Source organism: Diceros bicornis, chromosome X (assembly GCF_020826845.1).
Source record: "Diceros bicornis minor isolate mBicDic1 chromosome X, mDicBic1.mat.cur, whole genome shotgun sequence".
Classification (NCBI taxonomy): Eukaryota; Metazoa; Chordata; class Mammalia; order Perissodactyla; family Rhinocerotidae; genus Diceros; species Diceros bicornis.
Window position 1 is genome coordinate 1,180,856 of NC_080781.1, and position 26,093 is coordinate 1,206,948.

The 26,093-nt window shown below is 54.6% G+C and overlaps 1 protein-coding gene across 1 annotated transcript; it reads left to right on the forward strand.

Moving 5' to 3' along the window:
* The first annotated feature begins 15,145 nt into the window (after nucleotides 1-15,145).
* On the forward strand, nucleotides 15,146-24,839 carry AKAP17A (A-kinase anchoring protein 17A). The gene is given in 6 exon segments (XM_058535361.1): nucleotides 15,146-15,222; nucleotides 17,514-18,291; nucleotides 19,071-19,219; nucleotides 22,400-22,640; nucleotides 23,799-24,080; nucleotides 24,082-24,839. Coding segments are annotated over 5 exon segments (2,094 nt in total). The 5' UTR covers nucleotides 15,146-15,222; nucleotides 17,514-17,529; the 3' UTR covers nucleotides 24,742-24,839.
* Nucleotides 24,840-26,093: the final 1,254 nt, after the last annotated feature.

The window sequence follows — 26,093 nt, forward strand, 5'->3', positions numbered from 1 at the left end:
ATTAAAAACTGAATGACCTTATGTGCCACAAGATAAAGACGTGGTATTCACATGCACACATGCAGATATACACAGGTACACACACACGCTCTCCTTGGCGGAAATGAAGCACTCTGTCACGCAACAATCTGGCAGGAAGTTCTGTCCTCAGTTTGGGGTCCAGCCCTGGGGGCTGCATGGAAAGCTCTCAGCAGCTCGTGTCCGTGACAAGCTGGCTAATAGCTGGCAGCCCCACCTCCAGACTCTTACTGGCATTGGGTTATTTGCTATTTTTCCTCCTAAAGAACATCATGCTTCTGATTCCATTGGATGACGAGCAACGGCTCTGATCCTGCACTATTTTAAAAGTCCAAATGAGAACTCCTAATCCCCTGTTAAATTTTTAAATCTGTCAGTCTGTTCGAATCCACTATTCCTCTGAGGCTGACTGGCGTCTGCAAATCGTTCTGAGGTTTTGGGAGAATCCCGGAGGTTCCTTTGTGACCTGGTTTTCGCACCTGGGGAGAGGGGGTGTAAGCTGCCCATCGACCTGTCTACGGTTACTGTGGCCCGTGCTCGATGTGAAAACAGCATTCTGTGCTATTAAATCCTAGACACTTTGAGAAAATGAGAGATGGATGTGTTGCATGATTACTATTTATAGAGAGATGGGACATTTTCACGATTGAAGAGACAAAGCAGACAGGGAGGAAGCCAGCAGACAGCCTTCGTGAGACGGGCTACCACAGAGAGCAATGTCTCTAAAATCCTCTGTGAATGGGATTTCTATGGTGCCTGCTGCATTACGACGACTTCTCACCTTTGTTAGCACTTCTCCGTGCCAGAATAGAGACTTTCTGGAGTGCTACTCCCACGGGCATGAGTCAAAGCATCAAATGGCCTGAGGATGGAGAGACAGGCCTCGGACGGAGCCGGGAGGAGTCTGGGGAGAGGCAGAGAGACTGGAAAAGGGGGAAGGAAGGTTATGGAGTCCCTGTGCCAGAAAAGTCGGGAGAGGGAGGCCTCAGCTGTCACTTTGCTGAAGCCACCAAGAAGTGGAGATGACCCAAGAATTCAGGTCCCTCCTGTGCCTTTGATCCTGGAATTCCTCATCCTGTGTCTACTCTTGTCTTGGTTGGAAATAAAGTCAATCATTATCTCCTGCTAACATACTAGTTAATAAGGGCTTTAGGGACTGTTGTCAATGCCAAAGGAATGAATCTCTAATGTGGAATTGTGGATGGCGTGGCAGCAGCACAGGGGGTGAGGACATGGGAGGACAGGGCTAGGTGTGGGATCTCTCCTCTCACTGGGATTGTCTGAACCTAGCCCTTGTGCTGGGACTATTGCAGTAGCCACTTAAACATACAGCTTCCTTCGGCAGGCCACATGGATGGTGGAATACAGACACCATTAGCATGCCGTGGGGCTGGGTGGGAAGAGCAGACAATGTGTGAAGAGAATCATCTCTGCTCGCCTTACCCCATTTCTAAAAAGCAGCCATCTGCTCAAGCTTCTGTTAAAATCCCGCAGACTGAGAGCGAGACCTCCCCACCCCTGAGTGTGGCCTTGTGTCGTGACTTCCTTGCAAACAGCAGAGAGTGCACAGGAGGAAATCGTAACCTTGAGGTGGAGACACCTGACACACACACCCCAGCCAGGTGAGCAGGTTGACGTCACAGCGATGAGCCGTGTGGACGGCGTGCACCCTGGATAAGACACGCTGAGACCGACAGCTTACCTCTGCGGTCTTCCTCCCCCAAACCCGCAACCCCAGTCTAGGCATGAGAAGAACATCAGACGAATCCCCGTAGAGGCGCATCCTACAGACGCCCTGAGCAGCACTCCTCAAAACTGTCCAGGCTAGCAAAACGAGGAAAGTCCGACACACCGTCACAGCCCACAAGAGCCCCAGGAGACATGAGGACGAAGGGTCCTCTGGGTCCTGGATGGCATCCTGGGGAAGAACAAGGGCTTTCGGGAAAAGTGGAGGGGATGTGAATAAGATGCAGATGTTAGTTAATAACGATGTATCAGTATTGGCTCATTAATGGTAACAATGTATCAGACCAAGGTAAGAGGTTTTAATAATGGGAAAAGTGGGCACAGGAAGGTATATGGGAACTGTCCGTGCTGGCTCTGCGTTCTCCCCACTCACCTCTCCATCATTCCAGCACTCCACAGCGTAGGGTTCCAGACCAAATGTGGGGTCCCCTCTCTGCCCCCAAGGGTGGTGCCCAGCACTATGGGGCGGCTGGGGCTCCATGTGGCCCTCCTGAGGGGCCGTCTCCCTGACTTTCTCCTTCCCCCAAGACCTCAGCTCTCTGCAGGGGAGGGGCCACGGGGTCTAAGCTGGATTGTGGCTCACTTTGTGGTGGGTGGTGGGTTAATCTCGAGGCTCCCTGGGGGTTGTGGGCCCACCCACAGAAAGCACCCACCCCTGTGTGGTTTGGGGTTTTCCTCTAGGGTTTGGGCTGGGCCACCCCATCTGATCCCCTCTCCTCAAGGTGAAGACAGAGATGTTGAGAGCGAGAGGCCCCTCCTTCCCTCCTCCTAGACTTCCCCGTTCTTGGCAGCTCAGAGAATAGGCAAAGAACCTCATCTGTCTGTCTCTCCATCCACCCATCCATCCATCCATCCATCCATCCATCCATCCATCTATCGTCTATCAATCAATCATCTGTCTATCTATTTATCTGTCTAACAATTTATCATCTATATATCATCTGTACCTATCTAATTTATCATCTTTCTATCTATCACGTATCCATCATCTATATCTCTCATCTATCTATCTACCCATGTATCTATCTGTCATCTATCTTTCTATCTATCTATCTATCTATCTATCTATCTATCTATCTATCATCTATCTATATCTATTTCTAACAATGGTTAGCAACCCAAGGATGATCCTGCCCCCCAGGGGACTTTGGACAATGTCTGGGGACATTTCTGGTTATCACGACTGGAGGGGGTGCTCCTGTCGTCTGGTGGGTGGAGACCAGGGAGGCTGCTCCACACCCCACAGTGCACAGGATGCCCCACAACGGAGAATGGTCCAACCCCGAATGTCAGTAGTGCTGAGACTGCAAGACTTGCTCTAAGAGAAGGATTCTGCCCACACTGTCCCTCTGGGGTCTGTCTCTGGCTGACCCCCTCCCACAGCATTGTCTGTGGGATGCTCGGCTGTTGTGCTGTGGTCCTCATCATCTTCGTAATGAGGGAATGAGTGAATGAAGACGTTGGAGGCCAGCTGGATAGAAAGAATCTGGCGGTGACAGATGTACAGGTGGGCTATGAGCTCCTGGCAGTCCCTCTGTCCTCTGACCCAGCATGGATCACCACCAGGAGGCCCAGCCTTGGGACACCTAGCTCCCAGGGAGGGTCACGCTTCACTTACACCCCTGGAGAGCGGCTGCCACCACAGCCCACACAGCATCCCCTGGCATTCACACACCCCAGGGACAGCACTCACCATCCCCAGTTTGCAGGGAAGGTGTGAGCAACCTATCCACGCCCCTAGATGCCATATGGAAAGGAAACCCAGACCACTGATGATTCTTGCATTTAAGAATCAACGCGTTTACCATCCCTGTTGTTTTTGGGGCAATTCTTCTGTGCGGTCACCCTGTTGAGCAGATGAATGATGTTTAGTTCTTAGGATATAGTCCAGTTTCTCAGGATGCGCTGAGGGTTTGTGATTCAGGAGACCCAGGGCGTGTGTCGTTGGGTGGGGGGAGTGAGAAATAATGAAGATGTCCAGGGCGAAGCATTTGGGGTTGATGGTGAGGTTGGATCTGCAGTGCAATCTGGGGCAGCGACGGAGTTGGGAATTCTGCGTGGGAGCATAGGAGCCAGGCTGGCTGGCTCTCCGGCACTATTTCCTGCCACCCGCAAAAAGACATACACTTTAAAAAATATATTAGGAGATAGTCCAATAATACTGGGATCATGGGCTGTGTGGCAAAGGAATCTCTCAAAGGTGGTGAAGTCGGGTCCTTCCTCCCGTCACTAGACTCTGTGGCCAGGAGACCCCACCTGGGACGTCCACAGGGCCAAAAAGAATCCTTGAGAGAAACTGTCTGAATTCCGAAAAGTCACGGGAATATCTCTGTTATTTAAAAATAAAGGAATGAGCAGTCGTGCGTCCTTTTATGTCATCAAAATGAAATACGAGGGTGTGTGCATTAATCTCATATACTAAAGCTGTGATTAAATATCTGTTATATTGCAAGAGCAGTTGTATAAAGTTTTGGTCTCTGGCGTTTCCCAAGTACCTTTTGGAGCAACCTATGACACTTGTGACCATTTCAATTTCTAGTTGCAATTTCCCGGGGTTCTCATGTTAATTACACTTTTCCAAAATAGTTTTATTTGCCTCACTAGGGCGTCTCTTTTAAGTCCTTATTTCTTGTTCTGTTTTTTTTTCCTCTTAATAACCTTTGCTTCTGATTTTAGTAAGAATGCCCACCGGAGAAAATTGGGTGTGTGGACGGGGACTCTGTGGACGGGGACTCTACGAACAGCTGTGAATTCTACAGCTGCAGGTTTTTGCGTTTAAGGTCGAAAGTGTTACTATGTTTCACCCTCTCTATTTATGATGCTACCTTGCTTGAATTGTTTTCAGTAATGATTATTTCAGTGTTTTGCAAGTGTTGACTTTTCCCTGCTGATAGTTGCACTTGCAGCAAAAAATAACTGTATCGAATCTGTTTCTTTTTTTTTCTAATTCGTTATTATGAAAAGTGGAATCCTTTGCGTGATCTGTGAGATGAGAATTTCTGCAGGTTCCAGCCGCACCCTCCGCCTCCTGTGCGCAGTGTGGCTACAATCTGGCATTCCGGAGTCAGATCCTCTGTGTCTTTAAAGATTTTACGTCTTTTATTTCAAATTCAGTGTGTTCTAAACGGTACTTTTAAAATACATTGTATTCCTGTTAGTACATATTAACTAATATATATAATAATGTATATTTTTATATAGTGCACATTTAAAATGTTTTTTATTAGCCCTTTAATTTTTATAGTCAACTGCCAATTATTTTGTATCATAGCCTCCCCATGTTTAAATGCTAGATTTTGATTCACCTCTTGTTTGGCTGGAGTTAGTTTTAAGTGATTATTTTTTTTCACAAAGGGAACAGAAGGGGCGTGTTTTGAGTCTCACATACTCGAGACTAGAGACCTCCAAGATGACATATTTTCCAGCGTGGGATTTGGGGTGGAAAACTTTTCCCTGTCCAAACTACATAGATCTGGAGTTTCAGGCCTTTGGGGATTTGGTTGTGGACCCCTCACACTTAGACAAGAGGGGGGATTTCTGACAGCTGGTCCTCTGTTCCTTGTGGCAGGTCGACGGTAGGAGGGGGCACAGTCTATAGGGTCTTTGGTCATCCTGAGCAAACTCGTGCAGCCTGCGGGGTATTTCCAAGGTCTCAGGTCTTCTGGAGTGTCTGCGTCTTTCGGTGGAGGGTCTCTGTTCCAACAGCAGAAATGATTGGGGGTGTCCTCCCACCTGCCTACAGCACCTTTGTCTAACAGAACCCCCTGCCCCAACTGATGACGCAGGGGTGGATACTGGATTCAGACACCCGATTTGAGCTGGGCCAATCAGGTTTATAGATAGAGAGACAGATTTATTTTAAAGAATTGGCTCATGCAATTGTGGAGGTGTGTGCCCAAATCTGTAGGATGAACCAGCAGGCTGGAGACGCGGGAAAGACTTTCAGTTTGTGTCTGAAGGCCGTCTGCTGGCAGAATTCCCTCTTGCTCAGGGGAGGTCTGTCTTTCTGCTCATCAGTCCTTCAACTGATTGGACAAGGCCCACCCAATCTGCTTTACCCCCAAATCCACTGATTTAAATATTCATCTCACCCAAAAAGTAACTTCACAGAAACATCCAGAATAATGCTTGGCCACATATCTGGGTACTGTGGCCCAATCAAATTGACACACGTGTTTTAGCTATAGTGAATAATGCTGCAATGAACATGGGGTGTACAAATATCTCTTTAAGTCCCCGCTCTCTGTTCTTGGGGTATATACCCAGAAGTGGAATTGCTGGATCATAGGGTAGTTCTATGTGTAATTTTTGGAGGAACCCCCATCTGTTTTCCACAGCAGCTGCACCATTTTACATTCCCACCAACAGGGCACAAGGGTGCCATTTTCTCCACATCCTCACCAATACTTGTTGTTTTCTATTTTTTTGATAGTAGCCATCCTCATGGGCGTGAGGTGAGGATGTGTCGTTTTACAGGAGCAGTAAATTGCCCCCTGCTGCAGGGTGGTTGTAAGCATGGTACCCAGCGTGGTCCTCACGTACTGTCTGCCCTCCCTTGACAAAGGAGGAAGCTGAGATGCCAGGGGGCCTGTGACTTGTCTGAGGCCACACACCAGCACATGGCGCATGCAGTCTGGAGCAGCCCGAGCTCCAGGCTTGGGCCCCGTCCTGCATCCCCATCCCTGCCTCGGATGCAGGATGCTCAGGTGCTTCTGAACACCCAGGTCCGTTGGGGCAGCCCACAGCTCCCCGCGTGACATTTCTCCAGCTGCCTGGGACAGGAAGAAGATGCAGTGAATACTAGGGAGCTGGTCGGTTTATGGGGAGACCCGGGCATGGGGGTCCCAACACCAGCAGATGCTGAGCCCCTCCTGATTAGAAGGATGGAAGGGGGACATGGCAGCCAACACTACTTCCAGTTCTAAACGTCCCAGGAATTTTGCACGTCAGTCTTGTCACTGTGCCCTCACGATGCCCGGTGAGTGATGAGGTGAAATAGAACCGAAAGAAGGCAGGAAATGAACAGCCAGCCCCACCTCTCCTCTCACCATGGCAGAGCTCAACACCCACGGATGCCCCTCCTCTGAGCAAGGCCAGTGTGACAACAGCTCCTCTGAACGTTGGGTACCTGGAGTCCTGCAAGGCTGGGTGACGGAGACGTGCTGGCAACCCAGCTGCCAGGGGAAAACAAAACAAAACAAAACACTCGAGGAGAGTTTCCCTATGTTTGTTGATTGCATCTCCTTGGAGAGGCGATAAAAATATGTGCCCCAGACTCAGGAATCAACATAATGAAGATCATGTCATGCAATATTTAAAAACAATAAAAATTGATGTAAAAGTCCATGATGAACAGCACATTACCATTTTAAATAAGGAGAAGACCAGTGAGCAGGAGTTGATTAGGAGAGGTTGGTGGTCACTTGGTCAAGAGCAATTGTCAAATGCGGCAATTCTCTCAATGGAAAACGAGATGGGTGGAGAAGGAGAGTTTGAGAATATTTTTGATGAGCATGCTTCCCTTAAAGTCAGGAGAGTGGAAATATAAAAGGGATGGATAGGTGGGCAGGTAGATGGATGGATGGATGGATGGGTGGGTGATGGGTGGATGGGTGGGTGGATGGATGGATGGAAGGATGGATGGATGATGGATGATGGATGGATGGATGTGGATGGATGGATGGATGGATGGATGGATGGATGGATGGATGGATGATGGATGGATGGATGTGGATGGATGGATAGATGGGTATGGGACAGATGGATGGATGGATGGATGGATGGATGCAGGGAGGGACGGATGGACGGATGTGTGGAGGGATGGATGGGTGGCTGGCTGGCTGGCTGGCTGGCTGGATAGAGGGATGGATGATGAATGAACGGAGAGATGGATGGATGGATGTGTGGATGGATGGGTGGGTGGATGGCTAGATGGATGGATGGACAGATGGACAGACGAATGGAGAGAACAAAGATGGCTGGTGCTCTGATATTGAGTCCTAATTCAGCTAACAGGTCACTGGTATTCTCAATCCTTGCAACACTTCCCTCCCACTTCAGGGTCCAGCTATAGGAGGCAAGCTCCAGTCCCAGAGGATGAGGCCTTCACTCACCGACCTCTCAGGCCTGGGCCTTGCCTGTGAGCCTCTCTGGCAGGCCTCACTTGTTAGGGGCCTCCTGATAAGGACCACTGTCCTGGGCCTCCCCTCACAGTCTCTCTGGCAGGCCTCATTAGTTAGGGGCCTCCTGATAAGGACCATTGTCCTGGGCCTCCCCTCACAGTCACCTGACACGGGAATCGTCCAGATGGCCCATCCCTGCACAGTTTGCTCTAGAGGCTATGTTTCTTCCTGGTTTGGCTCATCCTGGCCTGGCACCCTACTCTGTATCCCGAATTATGTCCCAGTTACCCTAAAGAGAAAAGCAAAAGCCAGCACATTGGTAAGAAATATGAGGACGTCATCTCTTGCAATGGAAGGACACTTCTGGATCTCAGTTTTGTATCCTTATCTCCTGTTCTGAGACGTCCCTTAATCTGATGGTCACAGGATCTGATTTTCTACTCTTTACACAGGAAATAATACCTCCCCCCGGTGGTATATCTCCTTAAAATATCACTTATGCACCAACATTTAATTACCTCCTGGAATTTGCATCACATGAACCGGCGTTTTCTCATCAGGCTGTGTTTTCAACCAAAATTTTCCCCAAATTTCTCAGCATCAACGTCACTGGCCATCACCGATAAACCATAGCGGTACTCGGTTCTTTCTCACGCACTCTACTAGAGTCTTGTGATCTTATCATGAACAGGGCTGGACGCATCATTGTTCCTTGCAACCTCCCCCCCAGGCCATTTCTGGTGGCTGGTGTGGCCTCTCTCTCCTGTGCACCACCCCTCGGGCTTCTGTTTCTCCAAACCACAGTTCTGTGATGACTATCGTGCAGTGCAGTGGAGGAAAGCAAAAGGGAGGGTGGGATAAAGGACCCCAGGAGAACCAAGAATGATGCGTTTCCCTCCAAAGACCTACAGAGGTGAGGCTGCCACATTTTATTTAAAAAAAAAAAAAATTCCAGTGCTAACTGTGCAGACTTGGGGGGAAAGAACAGGGAGATTTAAGGGATGCTGTTGAGAGGATTCAAGGAGCGTTGTTGAGAAATGATGGAGAAGACACCAAAACATGAAGACACGTTACCCATGGCTACACAACGAGAACAAACCACACTGAAAATGTAGTTAGTTTTGACTGAAAGGAAGAGGGCATTCACTAAACAGATGTTCAGCTCCAGGAAATGCAGTGTTTCTCTCTGCGATCGCGTGACAGGCCACGCGGGCGAGGGGAAGTAGGAGACGAAACCAGTCTTAACCCAGCGAGATGCAACCACAGCCACCATCTGGATGTGGAGAGCTGGTTGTGTGGTGCAGCCTCACCTGGACCCACCAGGATCTTGTCCTCCTGGGGAGCCTGTGAGAGGTTTCTGCAATCTCTCTCACGGAACGTCCTGTAAGCACATCCAGAGGCCAGGCTCCCCTCAACTCCCTTCAACAAGCCCTGGGGGACCCGCCCTTAAAGCGCCCGCCCTGCTCTCCTGAAGGGACTCCACCCTTGTCTAGGTTGATATCACCTTTCACATCTTCCTTCAAAGCACTCATCATAGTTCGTGCTTTGTTTTCGTGTGGTGAAGACTTAACCTCACCCAGAGAGAGGTCTGGCATTGCCCTCTGCCCCTGAGAGGTGATCTCTAGGCCCCTGCAATGTCCTGCTTGATGGATGTGTCTTTGTCAGCCTGGGGGCTTTGGCCACTGGACAGTTTAATGATGTGATTTATGATGGGAGCTTTGAGTCATGCCATATCAGTTCCAACCTCCAGGAGAGGATGGAGACCAAAGATATTGTCTTGAACTCCAGAAGGGGCTGGCAACTAAAGGGCAGGCATGTGGACAACAGGTGATTGAGTACCAATAAAAACTGGAGGCCGAGGCTCAGGTGAGCTTCCCTGCTTGGCAATATTTCATGCATAGTGTCACACATCGATGCTGGCATAGATGGATGGATGGACGGATAGATGAATTGGTGGATAGATGGATAAATGGATGGATGGATAGATGGATAAATGGATAGATGGATGGATAGATGGATGGATGGAGGCATGGATGGAGGGATGGATGGAGGGATGGACGAAATGGTGGATGGATGGATAAATTGGTGGGTAGATGGATGCATGGATGGATAGATGGATTGGCTGATAGATAGATAAATGGATGGATGGACAGACAGGTGGATGGATGGATGGATGGATGGATGGATGGATGGATGGATGGATAGATGGATGGATGGATTAATGGATGGACAGAGGGATGGATGGATAGACGGATGGATGGATGGACGGACGGACGGATGGATGGATAGATGGATGGATGGATAGATGAATGGATGGATAGCTGGATGCATGGATGGATAGATGGATTGGCAGATAGATGGATAAATGGATGGATGGATGGACGGGCTGATGGATGGATGGATGTATAGATAGATGGATAGCTAGATGGATGGATGGATGGATGGATGGATGGATGGATGGATGGATGGATGGATGGATGGAAGGAAGGATGGACGGATGAATGGGTGGATGAATTAGGGGATAGATGGATGGATGGATGGATGGATGGATGGATGGATGGATGGATGGATAAATGAACTGTTAGATAGATGGACAGATGGATGGATGGATGGATGAATTAGTGGATAGATGGATGGATGGATAGATGAATTGGGGGATAAACGGATGGTTCGACGGATTGTGCACAATTTCTCCTCCTTCTGTCCTGGGCTGTGGCTCCCTTGTCATGGTTTTTCCTGCCCCTGAACTCACTCTGGGCTCTTCACCTTACTGAACAGCTCCATCAAGGGTCAAGCGCCTCCAAGCCGACATCAGCCCAATTGGACTTATCTGTCTCCTTCCTACCCTAAATTGCACCTTCTCTCGGTTGATTTTCCCCTCAGAGTTCACATCAACACCTCACCCTCGGCCAGAGCCTGGGACCTCAGGGTCATTCTTTTGCCCCCACCCCTGACCCCCACAGTCTAACCGGACACCCTTGATTTAGCTTCCAGTTCTTTATGCCACCCTCATCCTCCTTTCTCCGTCTTCTACAGTGCTGCAGCTTTCCCACCCTGAAGTGCTGGTCCCACATTCTGAAATCACCGTTGAATACCACATCATCACCACAACGCGGGGGGGGGGGTTGTAACACGTCTACAACACACTGTCTTCACGTAACACTGCTTCCTGTTGGGTGAGTACATCTATGCCTGACTCATCATAGGGGTGTACTATAACGGCTTACTCAGCACCCTGTATTCCTGGGTTTCCAATTTCAGGTCTCATAAATAAAGCTGCCAGAAGCATAAATTGCACATATACCATTTATACTTGCTGAGAATACACATATGCATGATATATATATACATGCTATATATGCATGTGTGTTTATATATATATAAACATATATATATATGCAACTATAACTTGCACATATACCTTTGTATTTCTGTGGGGAATAATTCTACAGGATGGATTACCAGCAGTGGGATTGCTGAGTCAAACGGAAGGTGGGCACGTTAAAATTCGTAGTCGATAGACCTTGTTGAATCTCCTTTAGAAAATCAGGCTGATTAAACCCCCAACACCAGCAGAGGAGAGAGTACATTTGCTGCAATGTCTGTAACTCGTAGTGTGGCCACTTCAAAGGCAACATAACGCCCTTTTCTTTTTATCGTGCTGCTTAGGGCTAGACAGGCACATGTGGCATGAAAAGTTCTGGGATAGATAAAGAATTATCTAATAAGAGAATGAGTTGAATAAGGTGTATTTCATAAATGGGGTAACGGTCATGGGAAACCGCTGGGCTAATGTCTTTGCTAAGGACGGTTGATGGATTAACTGATCCTCAAGATCCTGGTTTCACGACCAGATCAGAGGATTAACACGACCGACCTCCCTCCAGTGTTCATTAGGGTGGTGGGTGCGCCACCTGGTGGAAAGGAGTTGGTTTTGAATAAAGACTTGAGCTTGTTGGATTTATGAGGTAGATAGATGGAGAGAGGGATGGCTAGATGGGTAGGAGGATCGATGGGTGGATGGAGAGGTAGGTGAGTGGGTGGATGGAAGGAGAGGTGGATGGATGGATGAGAAGACAGATGGGTGGATGGATGGATGGATGGGTGGATGGATGGATGGATGGATGGGTGGATGGAGAGAGATGGATGGGGAGTGGGCAGTGGGTGGATGGATGGAAGGATGGGAGGGTAGGTGGATGGATAGACAGATGGACGGATGCATGAGTGGATGGGTTAATGGATGGAGACACAGATGAATAGGTGGATGGATGCAGGAGTGGATGAATGAGTGGATGGATGGGTGGATGGGTGGATGGATAGATGGATGAGTGGAGAGATGGGTCAATGGATGGATGGATGGGTGCGTGGAGGGTGGATGAACGGGTGGATGGGTAGATGGATGCAGGAGTAGATGAATGAGTGGATGGATGGGTGGATGGATGGATGGATAGATGGATGAGTGGACAGATGGGTTGATGGATGGATGGATGGGTGGCTGGAGGGTGGATGAACGGGTGGATGGGTGGATGGATGCAGGAGTGAATGAATGAATGGATGGGTGGATGGATAGATGGATGGATAAGAGAGTGGACAGATAGATGAATGCATAGATACACAGGTAGATGGATAGCTAGCTAGCTAGGTAGATGCAGGCATACGTATATGCATACATTTATAGATCCACATACTTACACGCCCAGGCATGTTTCTCGTAGGAATAGATTAATGGGGTCTCTGAATCTGTGTCCAAGTGAAAAGAACGCTGATATAGTGGGGTGGTGCTTGACCTGGATGGAAGTGTTTACATCTAGAAGGAAGCCAGAATTAGATTGACTCTGGGTTCAGAAACAAGCGTCCAGTTTGCCTGTTTCAGTTCTTGGAGTGCCTCATTGAACACCTACATCTAGCATGGACCTGGGTACCTCTGTGTCATAATGAGTTACGTTAAGATGAGGTCAGAATGTAGCACAGTGGGCTCTGATCCAACATGACTGGTAAGAAGAGACAAGACATAGGGACAAGACACACACGGAGGGAAGACAGTCATGTGAAGACCGAGTCAGAGATTGGAGCGATGCGTCTACAAGCCAAGGAACGCCAAAGATTGCCAGCAAACCACCAGAAGCCAGGAGAGAGGCTCTGAACAGCTCCTTCCCCAGAGCCCTCAGAAGGGACCAAACCTGCCCACACCTTGATCTCAGACTTCTGGTCTCCAGAACTGGGAGAGGATAAATTTCTGTTGTTTAAGCTACTCAGTTTGTGGTACCATGATACAGAAGCCCTAGAAAACTAACAGTGATGACGACAAAATTGCCACTTATTCAAGCTCGCTGGTTGTTGGAAGAATTCGGTTCCTTGTGTTGGAAACACAAGGAGGCCGCCACCTCCCAGAGACCACCTGCCAAACCCTGAGGAATGGCTTTCTCCGCAAGGCAGTTTGCTCCCTCGAGGCAACCAGGTGGTGTCTCTGCTGCTTCGAATCTCTCTGACTTCTTAACGCTGACTTCTACACCTGATTAGGCCAGGCCCACTCAGCATCATCTCCCTTTCAATTGGCTTGAATCAACTGATTAGGGATTGTCATGACAACTGCAAAATTCTGTCACCTTTGCCATATAATCCTGGGTGTGAGATCCCTTCATATTCCCAGTCCCCATTCACACTCAATGGGAGTGATTTACGATTTATAAAGCCATGCACATATCACACTAGGACAAAAGATCAGGACTGCAGATGAGTGGGAACTTTGCTTTTTCTATGTTTGAGGTGTGTCCAGAGGAGGGATATTTTGCTCAAAAATTTGAAAGGATTTTCCTCGAACATTTCACAAATTATTATAATTGTCTCTTAGGCTTGCTGGTTCCGAAGAAGTGAATATCTCATTTCTTGATTTGCTTTGCAAATGTTCAGGAGAGCAGAGTGGAGAAGCAGTTTCCAGATTTAACAGTTCCCAGGGGAAACACGCCATCCACAGGCAAGCAGCCTCTGGGAGAATGGTTTCAAAGAGAACACCAAACACCTCTGGGTCCCTAAGAAGGAGAAATTAAACGAAGGTGGCAAAGATGCGTACCCCACCCAGAAGGCTTCCTGGGTTCAAAGAGGGGTCCCCCTAACGCGGGGACCCTGGAGGCTCCGTTTCCCTCTTGTCAGGTGGCCGTCATGATCATATATGCCTTCACGGACAGCATATCAACGGGACAACGTGAGTCACACAGAGCAGACACCCAGAAAATACCCAGGAGCCCCTTTCCTTCTACAACTCCACCTGACATCGGGGTCCCCTCACCCACCCTCTCCCCCTCTGAAGGTAATCCTCTGGCACCCCATGATGAACAACCGGGGGTCTGTGTCTTGTTCTCCCACACTGGATTTTCAGTTTGGGGACTTGTCACATATTTGCGGCATCCGATGCCCATGCCCTGTGCAGCATCTGGCTTAGTGTGGGAGCTTCACAAATTACAGTTTGTTAATTTGTAACTATGTTACACTATTATATAAAGTATATTACGTCTAAAATATTTATAATTTATAAGATTATATAAGAATATATAAAACGTACTATATATAATATTTGAAATATATTATCATACGTTTATATTTAAAATTTACATATTATTACACATTTACTTAAAAGTACTACGGTATATAAAGTACATATAAATAGCGAATATATCATTCATATGTTATTGTCATATGTTACCAAAAGTAAACAAATATTCTGTAAAAATACAAAAATTAAAAAAATAAATATAAAAGTGCCATAAGGTTATGTTTATGTTATGTATTTATATACAATTATACAATTAATCAATATACACAAACACAAAAAAATAATTTAAAAATTAATAAATAATTAGATACTAAACACAAAATCTAGAATTAACTTGTATTGTCATATATGACGTATAATTGCAGCAACAATTAGGCGCAAGCACGCGTCCCTGCTCCCGTGCCCCGCGAGGCAGAGGACCCCGCACCGCGACCCCCGGTGCAGCCTCGGCAGGCTCCGAGCACGGCTAGCGGCGTGGGGGGGGGGGGGGGCGGGGCGGGATTGCGCACGCGCAGTGCACACCTCGGGCCGGCCCGCCCCCGCCCCGGGCCTCCGGAAGTCCCGCCCCCGGGGGCGGGTCCAGGGCCGCGAGGAGAAACCCGGAGCCGCCGCGCGGCAGCTTCCGCGGGACTGGGCGCCGGAAGCGGAAGTGCGTCACAGGGGCGGGCGGTGTCGGTGGCGCCTCCGGCGGACGGTGGGGCGCCGGGGGGAAGGCCGCGCCTGCGGGTAGGGGACGCGGGAGCTGGGCCAGCGCGGCGGCCGGGACGCAGGCGGAGCCCCGCGCCGGTGAGCGCCGCCCCCGCCGGCCGGGCCGGGGTCTGGGGCCGGGGCGGGGGTCTCGTCTGCGGGGCCGGGGTCTCGGGCCCGGGGGTCTGGGGGCCGCGGCCTGGAGGTCTCGGTTCTTGGGGGGGCCGCGGCCTGGAGGTGTGGGTTCTTGGGGGGCCGGGGTGTGGGGCCTAGGGGTCTGGGTTCTTGGGGGGCCGGAGTCTGGGTGCTGGGGTCTCGGGCCCGGAGGTCTGGGGGCCACGGCCTGAAGGTCTGGGTTCTTGGGGGGCCAGGGTGTGGGGCCCGGAGGTGTGGGTTCTTGGGGGGCCGGGGTGTGGGGCCCGGAGGTGTGGGTTCTTGGGGGGCCGGGGTGTGGGGCCCGAAGGTGTAGGTTCTTGGGGGGTCGGGGTATGGGGCCCGGAGGTCTGGGTTCTTGGGGGGCCGGGCTCTGGGGTCCGGAGGTCTGGGTTCTTAGGGGGCGGGGGTGTGGGGCCCGGAGGTCTGGGTTCTTGGGAGGCCTGGGTCTGGGGCCTGGAGTCTGGGTTCTTGGGGGGCTGGGGTCTCGTGCCCGGAGGTCTGGGGGCCGCGGGCTGGAGGTCTGGGTTCTTGGGGGGGCCACGGTCTGGGGCCTGGAGGTCTGGGTTCCTGGAGGGCTGGGGTCTGGTGGCTGCGGGCTGGAGGTCTGGGTTCTTGGAGGCTCGGGATCTGGGGCCTGGGGCTGGGGCTGGGTGACTTGGGTCTACAGGGACCTGGAGATGTGGGCTTTTGAGGGTACCGGGGTCTGTGGGGGTCTGGGGGCAGGGTAGCAGGGTCAGGCGGTATCAGGGGAATCCTGGAGAGTCCAGGGTACTGGGATCGGGGGTACCAGGGGCCTGGGCGTATTGAGGGCGGGTTGGAGGGGCTGGGGGGTGGTGAGGGGTGGTGAGCACTGTGGGGCTAGTAGAGGTACTGAAAGTGGGAGTCTGCAGGGAGCTGGGGGCCCCAGGTCCTGAGGGGCTGGCAGAGGTGCCAGGGGTGGCTGGAGACACCGACGGTACCAGGGAGGCGGGGGTCTGGGGGTGGTGCCAGAGGGGTCTGGGCAGTAGCGGGTGGAGGTAACAGGGTCTTTACCTCCTGGTAGAGGGGGTGTACCGGGAGGGTACGGACAGGACAGTGGGGGTGGCTTGGGGAGATGAGGAGGCGGGAGTTGGGGCCCAGAGGCAGCTGGGGGGGGGCCCCAGGTACTAGAGGGGAAAGGGGGCCTGGGGGGTGGTTCTGGGCTGCTGGGGGTGGCCTGGGGTATCAGGGGCAGGCGAGGTGCTGCGATCGTTACTGGGGAGATGGGGAGCCAGGGAAGCTGGGAATACTGGGGTTCCTGGCCAGAGGGGGTGCTGCTTGGTCTGGCTCCCTGTGTGGCCCTTAGGGTCCTAGGAGATGCCTCTGGTCTCAGCACAGGCCCGAGTCCCTCTCCTGTACCCCAGACCCCGCAAGTGGCTCTTTGGTCCCGATTGGACCCTCCTGCCTTGGAGCCCTGCACTGGGCTGTGCCTCCCGGGCGTGGTGAGAGGCCTCTGACCCGAGCTGGCGGGTGGGCGGGCTTAGGGGCACAGTCACCTGTAGGGTCTGGGTTTCTGTGGGTCAGGCTCAGCTGGAGGCTGGCTTTCTGGAAGCACGGACCAGTCAGACCAGTAGGAAGACCTGCTCTGGAGAAGAGGGGAGGAGGGAGAAGGCGCAGACACCCTCTGAGCCCCAACCTTTGGAGAGGCCCATGCCCTTTTCCCTTTAAGTTGGGCCAAAAGGATGCGTCTGCCCACAGTGGAGATATTAAAGTGGACGGTTCTCGATTGTTTCTTCCGCCTGAAGCTCCCTCCCTGTGTGTTCAGTGGAAACACAGGCCTCCTCCTCCGCAAACCCTCCCAGGTCCTGCAGCTGGGCTCTTTCCATTCGGGTGCCCCTGCCTTAGGGAGGTGTTTGTGCCTTCCGGTGGAACGACATGATTCTAGCTTGGGGCTAGGGGCAGCCGAGCTCAGCCCGGCCCCGGGGAGAGCTGCTTCTAGGTATTGGGCTGGGTCAGTGCTGACAGAGGCTGGGCCACTCAACCCTCCTTAAAAGTTTTTGCCAAACCTCCTTAAAGGATTTTTTTCCCCTTTAGTGTAATCTGATGAATCAGAACAAAAAACCCAATCTCAGGTGATCTTTTAACGAGGTGGGGACCAGTCTCCCTGACGTGGCAGAGAAGCAGACTTGTTCCTCCCCTCCGGGCCGGACGTGCCGGCCAGCATGGGGACACTGCCCTCCGGCGCCCGGCCCTGACGGTCTGTGTTTGCGTTTCAGGCCCGACGCCCCGGCTATGGCCGCGGCTACCATAGTCCACGACACGTCTGAGGCGGTGGAGCTCTGCCCTGCGTACGGCCTCTACCTCAAGCCCATCACGAAGATGACCATCAGCGTGGCCCTCCCGCAGCTGAAGCAGCCAGGGAAGTCCATCTCGAACTGGGAGGTGATGGAGAGGCTGAAGGGCATGGTGCACAGCCACCAGTTCTCCACCCTGCGCATCTCCAAGAGCACCATGGACTTCATCCGCTTCGAGGGCGAGGTGGAGAACAAGAGCCTCGTCAAGTCCTTCCTGGCCTGCCTGGACGGCAAGACCATCAAGTTGAGTGGCTTCTCCGACATCCTCAAGGTGCGCGCCGCCGAGTTCAAGATCGACTTCCCCACCCGCCACGACTGGGACTCCTTCTTCCGCGACGCCAAGGACATGAACGAGACGCTGCCCGGGGAGCGGCCGGACACCATCCACCTGGAGGGGCTGCCCTGCAAGTGGTTCGCACTCAAGGAGTCGGGCTCGGAGAAGCCCAGCGAGGAGGTCCTGCTCAAGGTGTTTGAGAAGTTCGGGGAGATCCGCAACGTGGACATCCCCATGTTAGACCCCTACCGGGAGGAGATGACCGGCCGCAACTTCCACACCTTCAGTTTCGGGGGTCATCTGAACTTCGAGGCGTACGTGCAGTACCGCGAGTACGTGGGCTTCATCCAGGCTATGAGCGCCCTGCGCGGCATGAAGCTCATGTACAAGGGCGAGGACGGCAAGGCCGTGGCCTGCAACATCAAGGTGAGCCCCAGCCCCTCCAGGCAGGGCGGCGGCTGCGCCCCGGCCTCTCTTACAGACAGGGGACGGTCCCCTGTCCATAGAAGGACAGCAGGCCTGCGTTTGGTACGGTTTCAGACACAGAGAGAAAACCAGTGGCGCACACTTCGGCTCTTACAGGATCTGTATTTTAAGGAGCGAAACATTTTAGGGTAGTTGAGATGGTGACGGACAGGGGCGCTCTGAAAGGAGTCATAACCGTGCCCGAGGCCAGAACACTTGGGGCCACGGAAACGTCCCTTTAGACGAGGGCAGAAAGGTCCTTTTCTGGGTGTTGCTACTGACTCGTAGTGGCTTCGCAGAGACAAGGATACCAGCCTGGCAGAGGGGCTGGGGTTATGGGGCTGTCAGGCTGCACGGGCCCTGTGACAGCTGGCGGGGTGGCATCGTCAGAGGGTGTGGTGGGCCCCGGTAGCAGAAGGGGTGAGTGGCTTTGTGGAGGGGTGACATTCTTATTTTAATAAAGGGCGAAGGTGAGTTACTGGGGCTCCGTGTCAGTTCGTACTCCCCAGTTGAATCGGGGCCTCGGTGCAGGAGCTTGGTCGGGAGCCGCTCACGGACCCTCTTCAGACGCGTCTGTGGGATCCCGGGCCCCGCGTGCCCGAGCGGAGGCGTTCCGGTGGCTCGCCTTCTGTGAGATGACGGGGTTCCGTGCGTCTGCGGGAGCCCGCCCCACGTAGGTGACGCTTCCTTATGTCTAAAGAGTGCTTCCGGGTGACTGTGCGCTCTGTTTCTCTTCTAAGGTTTCTTTCGACTCGACCAAGCACCTGAGCGACGCCTCCATCAAGAAACGGCAGCTCGAGAGGCAGAAGCTTCAGGAGCTGGAGCAGCAGAGGGAAGAACAGAAGCGCCGTGAGAAGGAGGCGGAGGAGAGGCAGAGGGCCGAGGAGAGGTATTGTCTGTGCAAGCCGCACCTTCAGAGTTACTCCTGACGCCCACACGTGTGTGTGTGCCTATTCGTGTGTGTGCACGTGTGTGTGTTCACGCATGTGCAAGCGTGAGGGGCTGCTGGAGACACAGCGGAAAGTGTGCGTGCTCCCACCTGTCTGCCTGACTCACGTCCCGGGTCTGGTGGGCGCCTGCACTGCACTGTCCCTCAGAGCCACCTCCCGCGGACCCAGTGCATGCTCCTACCCGCAGAAGCAGCGTCTCTCGGCCGTTTTGTGGTTTTGCATTTCTGTTGAAGCTGCGTTAATAGAGTGAGGTAGAGAGCCGACGAAGTTGCCCGGATTGTAGTAAAAACCAATTTCCGTTAAGAGGTCTTCTGAATAATTGCCGCCATCTCTCACTGCCGTTCAGACGTCGAAGGGCGAACTCAGGTCACGGTCTTTCCCCCTTTCCTCTTTTGTTCTTGTGTTGTAGGTGATCTAACCAACGATGTTACCTGAATTCTGGGAATAGGAGAAATCCTTCATTTTCCGTCACCTCCGCTGTACTTCTGGCATTTCTTTCCAGCGTTCTCGTGTGCGTGCGTTTTCCAGGCACGTTTCCTACGCGGCTGTGTTTTGCTGACTTGGACGTGATGGACTTGGCTGGGTTCATACCCGACCAGTCTTCGTGTCTGTCTCCGTGTTGAGTTGACTTCCCTGCCGGGGGGTCTTGTTTGGTTTTCTGTTCTTCAGTGGCGCCTGTAACGCAGATGCAGAAGTGTTTCTGCGTTTAGCTGTTTCCATCTTCGCAGCAGAGCCCAGGTCCAGGGTAGCTGGTCCAGACCATACGTGTCATTTTGGACCTCGCCCCGTTGCTCCCCGGAGGAGACTGGGCTTGCTGGCCCGCAGAGGACAAGGGGGACGGCGTGTGTGGATGTGGGTGTGGGTCGGGTAGAGGGCCCTCCGTCAGCCGTCAGGAGCCCGGAAGCGAGGCTGCAGTGGTGCACAGAGGAGGATGTGGGGAGCTGGGGAGTATGGACCGTGCTGGCTGCATGGCCGTCCTCAGGAGGCAGCGCTGGGAGGGGGCAGCCTGGATTTTATGCTGGTCAGAAGACCCTGGGTCAGCTCGCTGTCTTTGGCAGAACCAGGAAGGGCAGGGCCAGGGCCCAGTCAGAGAAACGGCCTGCAGCGAGCAGACCGGCCCAGCCCTTGTCCAGACGGGCATGGTCCTCGCCCTTCCCTCATCGGCCGTGACCCAGAAGCCCCGAGCTGTCGGTCCTACAGGAGTCTTCCCACAGCACTTCTGAAAGTGGCTCTAGGGGCTCCTTAAAAGGAGCAATTTCCTTGGTCTTTGTCGTAGGAAGAAAGGCCTTTGAGGACAGGTGGCTCTGTCTGTGGGCTGGACGACAGAAGACACCCGGGGGAGGCGTGGTGAGGACACAGGGTTCTCAGACGGGACGCTCTGCTGTGCTCACTGTCACGGGGTGGCGGGAAGGGGCCAGCTGGGGAGGGTGCCCAGGGCGAGCTCAGGTGGGCGGCCCTGAGGCCGCCTGCTGCCCTTTCTCTGGAGTCTGCAGGCCGGGCCCAGGGAAGCCCAGCGTGTGCTCCGTCACAGGCGAGCCTGTTTGTGGAGGCGGTTCAGGTCTAAGGGGAAACAGAATGTAGCTGGTAGTGGCCTGTTCTCAGAGATAACCAGCCTGGGGCTTCAGTTCCACTTGTGTGGAGAGCCCGGGCACTCGCAGGGCTCGCCAGGCCGCTGTGACCCGCAGCTCTGGCAGCTGTGGGGCCTGACCCCTGATGTCATGGAACCTTCTGGTGGCGGCCCTCCGTTGAGGCTCTCGAGCTTGTCGGTGCTTTCCACTGTGAGCCCCCGACCTTGACGCTCTGCCCGTCCTCCTGGTGTCCAGGGGTGTCGGATTCTTGTTTCCTTGCCCCGTGCTACTGTCTGTTCACTGCATCTCTGTGCGCCTGGCGTCACTGTGACCGGTTTGGCTCTTTTCCGTAGCTGGTCGACGTCCTGCCAGGACGTCAGGGCTCTCCCCTTGTGTGTCTCCTTACGCCCAGAGCGGCTTGGACGTCTTGATTGCGTCCGTCTGTCAGTTATTTGATAGATTGTAAAGCCAGAGGGTGACGCGGGGCGGGTGTGCCATGTGAACGCGCCCGGGGTTCTTCCACATGTCCCGGCAGGGTCTTCGTGTCTCCGGGTGGCCTCCAGCTCCTCACGTCAGGGACTGCCCACCCCGTCCCCCAAGAAGGGATACTGTCAGTGTCTAAGTTGGGCGTGATGTGGAGTTGATTTAAAGAAAAGTCTCGCTCTCCGGATCGTTTTTGTTTAGGAATCTCACAGGCTGTCTGTAAGATGGGACGTGCCAGCGGGGACCCCTTGATCGAGGGACACACCCAGAGCAAGCCGTCCTCGGTTTTCTGTCCCTGTGGGTTTGCCTTTTCTGGAATTTCACGTGAAAGAGGTTGCATGGGACATAGTCTTCCGTGTGCAGTCTTTGCCTTGACATAATGCTTCTGGAATCTTCCGTGCGGCTGTGCCCCCATTTGCATCTCATTCCTCTTCGTGCCCCGTGGTTCCGCACGGCCTCTTTGTGAAAGCCCCGGGGAAGGGGACGTGCAAGCGTTGCCAGTGCGTTGTAGAAGGGGTTCCTCTCTGAGCTGAAAGCTGTCTGGGGTGGCCTCTGCTGGCTGCCCGGTCGTGTCTGGGGGCCCGCGGGCCGGCGTTGGTGGAGCGTGTCTTGCTGCTGCTGGCGGCTGTCGGGGTTCCCTCCTGAGTCGGGCTCGCTTCCCCCCGATTCGTGGGCTCTCTCTTGGGGGGCTGGCAGCGCTGTGGGGCGGGGCGTCCTGTTTGCTGGTGACCCTGGTGCCCAGCCTGTGGTGGGCCTTTCCACCGTTGGGTGGCGTGTCTCGTTCGCAGTTAGACGTTGACGCCGTCCCTTTCTGCACGGCTTCGGGTTTGGGATCACGCCTAGCAGGACTGTCCCTCTAAAGGCCCTGGCAGTCCTCGCCCTCGTGTGGTCTGCTGCTTGTGGGGTTCCTGGGGTTACGCTGGGGTAAAGAGTTGAAGTGCTTCCTCGTGTGTGTGCCCGTCACCTGATGCCTGCTCCCCCCACGTGCTCACACGCCGCCTGTGTCGCGCACGGCGCGTCCCCGCACGCCCCGTCCCTGCTGACGCAGCCCCCGTGTGCTTGGCGCAGGAAGCAGAGGGAGCTGGAGGAGCTGGAGCGGGAGAGGCGGCGGGAGGAGAAGCTGCGCAGGAGGGAGCAGAAGCAGAGGGCCCGCGAGCTGCGCCGCAGCCAGAAGAGGCTGGAGAGGCTGCAGGCCGAGGAGCAGAAGCAGCTGCAGGAGAAGATCCGGCTGGAGGAGCGCAAGCTGCTGCTGGCGCAGCGCAACCTGCAGTCCATCCGGCTCGTCGCGGAGCTGCTCAGCAGAGCCAAGGTACCCACTGCTGGGCAGGCGGGCGGGCGGGCTGCCTTCTCCGCCATCCGCCGACACCCGGGCCCAGCGTCCCGGCCCCTCCTCCCTGCCACCGCCACCGAGGGCCATGTGTGTTCACGCCAGGGGTGACGCCCGTCCTCGGGTGGCTTGTAGGATTCCCCTGTCGTTTCAGATTTCACAGCTGCGCTTCCCTCTTTGGAAGCTACTAGAACTTGGAATTAGCCTAGCCTGAGGTCAGGCCTCCCAGGCGCTGGCCTGGCAGCCTTGGGGTGGCTGGGGGGGTGGCCACCGTCCCCCAGAGTGAGGCACAGGCAGAGCTCACCCTGCCCCTGGAGCTCTTTGCCTGCTGGGGACGCAGTGCCCGGCTCTGGTCAGGTCAGCCGTCCTTGCTCTGAGCCCTCCAGGCAGCGGTCTGGGGTGGGAGGAGGAGGCCGAACCTGGTTGGTACAGTGGGGACCTGCGGTGGCCCCAGGGCGTCCCCAGAGCCTGGCCAGGCCCGTGTGCCTGCTCTGCAGCTGTGGATCTGACAGGTCTCAGGCGGTGCTGTGCCAACGACCCTCTCGGTGCCGGGAGCCTTCGCGCTCCTCCCGGAGGCCTGACCGGTAACTCCCGCGAGCCGGGGGCCCGCGGACGGACCTCGCCGGGCACTCCTTGTGCTCAGGTGGGCCACGTGCCCCCGTGGAGTCAGGCGTGGGGCGAGCCCGTAACCTGTTGTCTGATTACAGTTGTGATAAGTCCCCGGGAAGGAGCGTGGCAGGCGCGCTGAGACCTGTGGCCGCTCAGCTCTTGTCTCATGGTGAATATTGAAGACACTAACCCAGGCCAGGCCCAGCACGTCCCGTGGCGGCGGCCACGGCCGCCTGTCTCTGTCATAATCTCAGCTGCCCGTAGCTGGCGACTGCTTGCAACCTAACAGCAGGCCCCGTCTGTGACCTGGAGGGGCCCGGGCCCCGTCCGCCGTGCCCGCCCCGGGGCCGGCCACGTAGCTTCGCCACGGGGTTTCCATCTGGCCCGGGCACGCTCGGGATGGGCGGGCCGTGCTCTGGCCAGACTGTCCATCCGGCGCCCCCTGGCCTCGGGGCGTCGAACCCCAGCGCCTCCTCGGAGCACCGAGGTAGGTGCAGAGACGCGTCTCAGGCGCTGCGCTCTGTCCCGCAGGCGGTGAAGCTGCAGGAGCGGGAGCAGAAGGAGGAGACGCTGCGGCTGCGGCAGCTGGAGGAGCGGCGGCGGCTGCAGGAGGCGGAGCTGCGGCGGGTGGAGGAGGAGAAGGAGCGGGCGCTGGGGCTGCAGAGGAAGGAGAAGGAGCTGCGCCAGCGGCTGCTCAGCATCCTGCTCAGCAAGAAGGGCGACGACCCCCACGCGCACGAGGAGCTGGGCGTCTCCCACGCCGACCTGCTGCAGCCCGTCCTGGACATCCTGCACACGGTGTCGGCCGGCTGCGGTGGGCGCCGCCGCGCTGCCTCCACTCACCGGCCCGCCGCCCCCCAGCGCCCCCAAGGAGACCCCACCCTGCCTGGAGGCCGACGGCGCGCCCAAAGACGTGAACGGGAGTGTCGCCGAGGAGGCCCAGGCCGGGGAGGGGCAGCCTTCCCGCCTCGCCGCCCCCGACGACGGCTCGCCCGGCCAGAGGTGCCCCGGCGTCCTCTCTTGCATCCCCGACAACAACCAGCACCCCAAGGGCATGCCTGCCGCCTGCGACCAGAGCGCGCCCAGGAAGGACGTGCGTTCCGAGCAGGACAAGTGCAACCGGGAGCCCAGCAAGGGCCGCGGCCCTGCCAGCGGGGAGCGGAGCGGCGACGACAGGCGCAAGAGGGAGAGAAGCCGGCCGCGGCGGGCGGGCAGCCGGGAGGACGGCAGGCAGCCGCGGAAGGAGCGGCGCGCCCACAAGAAGCGCTCGCACCAGGACGACAGCCCCCAGCGGCGCAGCGCCAGTCCCGAGCACGGCCGGTCGCGGAGGTCCCACAGCAGAGACCGCGGCGGCAGGAGGGAGAGGAGCCGGGAACGTGGGGGCGGCTCGGGCAGGAAGCGCAGCCACCACCGCCGCGGCGAGAGGTCGCGGTCAGGGTCCCCCAGCCGGCACCGCAGCGCCTGGAACAGGTAATGCAGGGCGGGCCCCCACGCTGCCCTCCAGGGACGGTCAGGGCCGGGGAGCGGCCTGGCTCCCGTCCTGCTCACCGCGTCCCAGGAGCCGCCCCGCGTGGAGGAGGCAGCGCGTCGGAAGGCTCCTTCCGTGAACGACTGGCGGCCCTCTGGCTGAAACACGTCGCCAGTCGCTAGCTTTAGTTTTCCTTTAAAACTGTTGATCCAGTAGCTTTAATATCACCAGTCTCCTCTAAATCAGGAAAGAGGCCCAGGACGACCGCTGGGAGGATTGCAGACCCACGCGTGCCCACGGGCAGAGAATTCCCGTGGGCGCTCAGTGACCCTCCCGTGGCCTGACTTCACGGGTGGCGCGTTCCCCGTTGTTGGGGACGAGTCGTGCAGTGTGCACAGCCACGGTCCCGCAGGGAACTGGAAAGAAAAAGCCTCGCCCTGTGGGATTTTTTCCCTTTTTGTTTTCGTCAGTTGAACTGGTTGGGAAGCACGGTGTGGGTGGGATGCCCAGAGAGCAGAGTGGCGGTGGCGCCTCAAGTCACGGGTGGGGAAGGTGCAGGTCCTGTAAGATCGGGCCTCGGACGGGCTGTCTGTACCTGGGCGAGAGCCACAGGGCGGTCCCGTGCTCCCGAACTTCACAAACATTCACTTTTTACACGTTCAAGTCGAGAAGCATCAAAAAGATTGGTCAAAAGCTTTGGTTTCTAGTCCGGGTTAGCGTGTGTGGTTTTTTTAAGAAGCCGTTTTGCTAAATTATTTTTACTTGGAACGTTTCAAACAGATTTCAGGCTGCAAACTTGTTAAATTTTATATCGTTTGTTTCTCCAAGGGAAGCCCAGAAATACTTAAGAAGAATTGTAATGTTCACGTTATGAGGGATGGTGTTTATCCCAGTTTGCATTTTTATGGTGAAATAAAATCCTTTTCCAGTGAGCTAACATCTTCCATATTTATGGGTTTTTTTTTTTGTCTTTTTTACGGTGTTTGGGCGACATCATTGAGCGGAGCTGAGTGTAACATATTTGAAACTGATAGAAACGATTTGCAGTAATGCGTTTCGTGAGCCGTCCATATTGTATGATAACCCCCTGGAGGAGAATCCTGGGTCTTTTGCTTTTTTTACCGAGAATGTAAAGTTTAACAAATTCACAAAAGCAACCTTTTTAAACCTAAAGAACTATTTTTAAAAACGAATTAAAGAAAAAGTGGTTTTTTTCTCACCTGAAATCGAGGGGCCAGGTAGGCGTGGGTGCCCCTGCCGGGACCGCAGACTCCGATCATCCCGCCACTCGTCTGTTTAATTAAAACGCTGATGTCTTGGCATATGGAGGACCTGGTCACGTGCCTGTTCCCCCCCAG